Here is a 6,470-nt window from a genome sequence, read left to right as displayed (position 1 = left end):
CTGCCCAGCAGCAGCAGCTGGACGAGGGAAGGGATATCCGACCTCTTCCCTCGAAGTTCCAAGAAGGAAGCTCCCAGGACTGAAGCTCTGGTTTTAACCCCTGTGTGTTCTCGGAAGTGTGTCTAAACCCCACTGGCCACATCAGGTGCCAATATCAAAATCCGAGCACCCATTGGTTTGACCAGAGCATCCCAGAATTCCCACTTCTTCCTGGTCAAACCACCACAGGAATGCATACATCTTAGAAGCTCTTTGAAAGAATTCTTGATAACTGTAAAAGGAAACCTTCCTCATGAACTGCTCCAGACAAGAGAGAAATCAAAGCAGAACCATGGTTTGTCAGGACTTGCTTGAGTCTGTGGTGCATTTGGAGCTAAACCCTGGAACCTCATGGCCTAGGAGGAGATTGCACAAACCTTTCCAGGAGTCAAAGTCGGAAGAAACCCCCAAAGTGTCTCAAGGCACCAATGGGTTGTACTGAGGACCATCCCCAACACAGGCTCGTCATGGAATCCTTGAAGGAGAGAATTGGAGGCCAGGATGGCAGAAAAACCACTCGGACAATCAGTGTAGAAAGGAAAATCCAAAGTACCTTAAAAAGCTTGAGTATCTCAAAGCATTGATGAGCCCCACTGAGTGTCAGTACAAAGCTCTCAAGGGACTCATTAAAGCAGATAATTGGGGCCATGATTGCACAAACCTCTCCCAGAGTCTGTATCCAAAGGGAAACACCAAGTACCTTAAAGTAAATGAAGTACCCTGAAGCATTAATGAGCCCCACTGAGTATTGTTACTGACAAAGGCTCTCCAGGGACTAATTACAGCAGAGAATTGGAGGCCATGATTGCACAAACCTCTCAGAGACTCCAAGGCAGAAGCAAAACCCAAAGTTCTTTAAAAAACCTGCAGTCCCTGGGAGCATTCAGGAGCCCCCAAGGCCATTGCTGAGCAAGGCTCCCCATGGACTCCTTCCAGCAGATCCTTGAGGCCACTGGGATGTGGGCTAGGGGAGCCTGCTGAGGGCAGGACAAGGGGCTGACAGTGCCCAGCCTGGCTGGGGCTGTGCCAGGAGACCCCAGTGCCTCAGGACAAGGTGTCTCCTTCCAGCCCTTGGTGGCACAGACCGTGCTGCTGTGCTCCAGGGCACCAACACTTGACTTCTCTTTGTCCCCACCTGTCATCACTGCCCCCAGTTCTCTGCTCTGCCTGGGGCCTGGGGACACTTTCTCAGTCGTGTTTCTCAGTGGGACCCATTAAAAGTCCGAGAAACTTTGTAGCTGGATTCTGACTTGGGGTTCTGGAGAGGTTTCTTCAGCTCCCTCTCAGGGACTGATGTTCAGGGCCTGAGCACAAAGCCCCAGAGGCTCATTAAAGTCCTGGTGCTGTGTCTGTGCTGCTGAGTTGGGCTGGGCTCCTGGCAGCAGAGGCAGCTCCTGGTCTCCAAGAAGAGCTTCAAAAGCACATTTCTCTTGATGAGCATCTCTTCTGCCAGCCCAGCAGGGCTGGGGCACTGCCTGCAGCCACCCTGGGCACAGAGGCACAGAGCACAGAGGCACAGAGAGCTTCAATCAGTCAGGCCTGGAAAGGTGCTGAGAAGTGACTGGGACAGAATCACTGCCAGCCCTTGGCACAGGAACCTCTGGCTGCTGGACAATGCAGCTGTAGCTCCTGGAGTGATCTCCTAAAGCTGGAACATCCCAATGCCTACAGACCCTGTGAGTACATTCTCTGATTGTCTCTTGTGCAGAGCAGCCAGGGGTGCCCAGGGCTGTCCTGCAGAGCAGGGTCCTGTGCTGGGGCAGGGATTCTGCTGCCAGCCAGGGACAGCTCTCAGCCAGCCCTGGCAGCTGCTCCCAGCGCTGGGGGACAAGATCTGGGTGGGAGGAGACACCTGGTCAAGCTTGGAAGTGTTCTCCTTGTGTGGTGAGGATGATGCATTGTTCAGGACTGCTCCCAGCCTGACATTTAACTCCGTAACATTTCCAAGTAGGTTATACAGGAAGCACACCAAGGCAGGGGCTGCATAAAAGGGAAAATCCTGCTTTTTTATTCTACTACTCTGGGTGGCCATGATAGAAAATTGCCCATCAGTATTCATCTCTCATTTCATGCGGAAAAAAATCAAAATATTTTCTCTCAAATCTTAATAAACCAGGCAATGCAGAAATAATCACAGGAGCCCTTAGAGGAAGAATCAGTGTCACTTTTCCAGCCTCCTCAGGGTTGCTGTGATGCTGCCATCAGAGCATGCAGAGCAGAGCTCTCCCTAGGAAGTGCCTGAGCTGGGAGGGGTCTGCAGGGCAGGGATGAGCTCCCAGGGCTGGGCTGGGCTCTGGCAGCACTGGCAGGGCTCAGCCTTGGGCACAGGGAAGCAGCTGCTGGCAGGGACAACTCCAGGCAGCAGAGTCCTGGGCAGGCAGTGGGGGGAAAGCGCCCCCACGCTGTGCTGGGATATTTCAAGTCTTCTCCAAACCCAACTATTCCATGGTTCCTTTTTTTACAGATCCCCATGCCAAGATATTGCAAATGTCCAACAGCAGCTCCATCAGGCACTTCCTCCTGCTGGCATTGGCAGACACACGGCAGCTGCAGCTCCTGCACTTCTGCCTCTTGCTGGGCATCTCCCTGGCTGCCCTCCTGGGCAACGGCCTCATCATCAGCACTGTAGCCTGCGGCCACCACCTGCACATGCCCATGTTCTTCTTCCTGCTCAACCTGGCCCTCAGCGACCTGGGCTCCATCTGCACCACTGTCCCCAAAGCCATGCACAATTCCCTCTGGGACACCAGGAACATCTCCTACACTGGATGTGTGGCTCAGCTCTTTTTCTTTGTGTTCTTCATTGGAGCAGAGTTTTATCTGCTGACCGTCATGTGCTACGACCGCTACGTGTCCATCTGTAAACCCCTGCACTACGGGACCCTCCTGAGCAGCAGAGCTTGTGCCCACATGGCAGCAGCTGCCTGGGCCAGTGCCTTTCTTCATGCTCTGGTGCACACAGCCAATACATTTTCCCTTCCCCTGTGCCATGGCAATGCCCTGGGCCAGTTCTTCTGTGAAATCCCACACATCCTCAAACTCTCCTGCTCCCACTCCAACCTCAGGGAACTGGGGTTTCTTTCTGTCAGTGCCTCTTTATCATTGTGTTGTTTTGTGTTCATTGTTTTCTCCTATGTGCAGATCTTCAGGGCTGTACTGAGAATCCCCTCTGAGCAGGGACGGCACAAAGCCTTTTCCACCTGCCTCCCTCACCTGGCCGTGGTCTCCTTGTTCATCAGCACCGGCATATTTGCCAACCTAAAATCCTCATCCATCTCGTCGTCATCCCTGGATCTGGCCCTGTCATTTCTGTACTCGGTGGTGCCTCCAGTCCTGAACCCGCTCATCTACAGCCTGAGGAACCAGGAGCTCAAAGCTGTAATGTGGAGACTGATAACTAGATAGTTTCAGGAACATCAAACTGCTAACAAATTTTTGCAAACCATTTGTAATACAATTTATCTTTGATAGTTCTTCTTGGTAACATTTTAAAGGTTGGTTTTTTTTTTGTTTTACATTTTAAGTATTGTCAACAAATAAACGTCATTGTTTGTGCCATTTCTCCTTTTGTTTCTTTGCACCCTCCCTGTGACCACAGACTCTCTCAATGAGGGGCTGTGCTGTCAGAGCCTTTAAATGAAGTAAAGGATCTGCTAGCAGAGTTTTCTGCAGAGATGCCCATTTAGTTGCCTTCTCTGGAGATGCAGCAGCAATGTCTGTGTGCAGAGCTGGGGGCAGATCAGTGCTGGTCCAGCAGCTGTGCCCAGCAGCAGCAGCACTTGGTGTTGCTAGTGCTGCTGTCATGGCCCTGTCCCACTGCCCTGGTGGCCCTGGTGTTGCTGCAGGGCCTGAGTGCTCTCGGGGCCGGGCACAGCCTTGGGGGTGGCAGTGCCGGGGCTGCAGCAGGAACAGGCCATGGGCACTGCTGGGGCAGCGCTGACGCCTCAGCCCAGGGCTCCAGGCTCCTTGCCCAGGCTCTCTCAAGAACACAGCCAGGCCAATGCTCAGCACAGAAAAGCCCCGTGAGCAGCCCCAGGCTGGCCGTGGGCAGGCTGGGGGCAAACAGCATGGCTGGGGCTCTGCAAAGGCCCTGGGGCAGACGGGAAGGAGCAGCAGAGCAGGGGCTGATCCATCCCCAGTGCGCTGCACAGCCCAGGGCAGCATCCCAGAGCATCCTCATGGAGCTGCCAACTCCCTCTGCAGCCCTGGCCTCTACCCCCGCTCACACAGGTGCCCCATCCTTACAGGGACAGACATGGCAGCACTGGCTCAGCAGCCCCTGTTTGCATTGCATACAGCAGGCAGGAGCACCCCCATGCTGTTGCTGTGGGCCCATGAACCTGAGGGAGCACAAATGCCATCAGCCCCTGGGGCCAGCAAAGGCTGGTGGACACAAGGGAAACCACTCAGCTTTGTCCTGGCCTCTGCACTCAGCCAGAGAGTTTGTTCCCATCAGCTGGGAGTTTCCTGTGCCACTGCAGATGCTGTTGCTCAGAGCCAGGGCTGCCTGGCAGCCACCCCCAAACTGCCCTGAGCATTTCCTTTGCTTCATCTTTGCTTTCTTTACTCTTCCTGCTACAAATTTCTTCTAATTTCCCACCCGATGGGACCCAGAACAAGACACAGCACTCGAGGTGCTGTCCAACCAGTGCCCAGCACAGGGAAAGAATCCCTGCCCTGCTCCTGCTGGCCACGCCATTCCTAATCCAGGCCAGGAGCCATTGGCCTTCTTGCCCACCTGGGCACTCTGCTGGCTCATGTCCAGCCTGCTGTCCATCAGTCCCTGCAGGTCCCTTTCTGCCTGGCTGCTCTCCAGCCACTCTGTCCCCAGCCTGTAGCGCAGCAGGGGTTGTTGTGGCCAAAGTGCAGGACCTGGCACTTGGTCTTGTTAAACCTCACCTTTGTGGATCACACAACCTTGTTAAACCACACCTGGATCCAGCCTGTCCAGGGCCCTGTGCAGAGCCCTCCTACCTCCATCCTCCATCAGATCCAAAGTCACACCCAGTTTGGTGTCATCTGCAGATTTGCTGATGTTGGACACAATCCCCTCATCCAGACCATTCCATGCAGACATTGAAATCCACGCTGGCTGGCTCTGATCCCTCGGCCATCCTGTGGGTGCCCTGTGATGGCACTCAGGGTGATCTGTTCCATAACCTTTCTGGACACCCAGGTCAGGCTGATAGGCCTGGAGTTCCCCAGATCCTCCTTCCAGCCCTTCTTGGGGATGGGCTCACACTGGCACCTCCAGTCCCCTGGACCCTCCCTGCTGAGCCAGCTCTGATGGTAAATGATGGAGAGCAGCTTGGGGAGCTCATCCACAGCTCCCTCATCCCCCTGGGATGGATCCCATCTGGTCCCACACACCTGTGAGCATCTGAGTGGCTCAGCAGGTCACCAACTGCTTCCTCCTGGATTACAGGGGCTGTTCTGGTGTGAGAGTCTGTCCTAATTTTCCCTCATCTGCCTCACGATCGTCCTTGGGAGACCACTGAAGAGAAGACCCCCCCCACGGTCTATATCTGGCTCTGAAAGAGAAAAGTCACACGCCACGGGCCCTGAGACCTGAAAGCTCAGTGTTGAGCTACTGTTTACACAAGTGTGTTTGCTGTATGCTAAGAAGAGGGCACCATGCCCCGTTTGCAACAATAGCAGCTCTGGAAGCTGTCCCACCTCTCGGCCTGGCTGGACTTCTCCTGAGTTTCAGGTGGTCTCCCACAGAAGACCCTCGCCTGTTTTACAATCACCGTGACAGACAGACTGAGATGTAAGAAGATTCTCCATCAAGGACTGAGACATGAAACTCCTAAAAAGGCTCCTCTGCTACTTCCAAGGACTGGGACTGAAACCCCCAGCCCGGGGGAGCTGTGTGGGGAGGCAAGCTGACCAAAGAGAGATGTTTGCCTGCAAATTGTGACCACTGGACCGAGAATACGATGGCTCTCGCTTACTGCTGAGAACATGGACTACCTGTTACATCTGTTCCCTATTGTATCTGTTTCCCCCCCCCCCCCCTCACAAATTTCAGTAATAAAAACCTCTGAGTTAGCTAGAGCCTTTGAGATCTCCCCAGCGTAGCAGGCGGACCCTCGGCTGGACTGCATCAAAGGACTTTGTCTCTGCGTTGGTAGCTATATCCCTTCTCCCTCTCTCTCTCTCTTTCTCTCTCTTTTTCTCTCCCTTAATCCCTCTATTACATTTTTTGCTGTGGTTATTTCAATAAAACTGCATTTGTTTTGATTATCACTGCAAACCCCCTTGTACCGTGTTGGTGTTTTGCACTCTGAGATCATTCCTACGAACCATCAGGTCATCTGTCCATTAGGACGGACCCTGACATCTCGTCCCTGTGCCCATCCACCAGCTGAGCAGAGCACTTGTCCTGGGGACAGCCCGTCCTAATATCGAAAATTGAGAGAAACAAGATG

At 53.8% G+C, this 6,470-nt stretch overlaps 1 protein-coding gene across 1 annotated transcript; it reads left to right on the top strand.

Moving 5' to 3' along the window:
* The first annotated feature begins 2,526 nt into the window (after window positions 1-2,526).
* Window positions 2,527-3,444, top strand: LOC134413849 (olfactory receptor 14J1-like). Its single transcript, XM_063147891.1, has one exon. The coding sequence runs from the start codon at window positions 2,527-2,529 to the stop codon at window positions 3,442-3,444; it is 918 nt and encodes a 305-aa protein (XP_063003961.1).
* Window positions 3,445-6,470: the final 3,026 nt, after the last annotated feature.

The sequence above is a fragment of the Melospiza melodia genome, unplaced genomic scaffold (assembly GCF_035770615.1).
Source record: "Melospiza melodia melodia isolate bMelMel2 unplaced genomic scaffold, bMelMel2.pri scaffold_54, whole genome shotgun sequence".
NCBI lineage: Eukaryota > Metazoa > Chordata > Aves > Passeriformes > Passerellidae > Melospiza > Melospiza melodia.
This window is presented reverse-complemented; position numbering and strand designations above follow the sequence as displayed.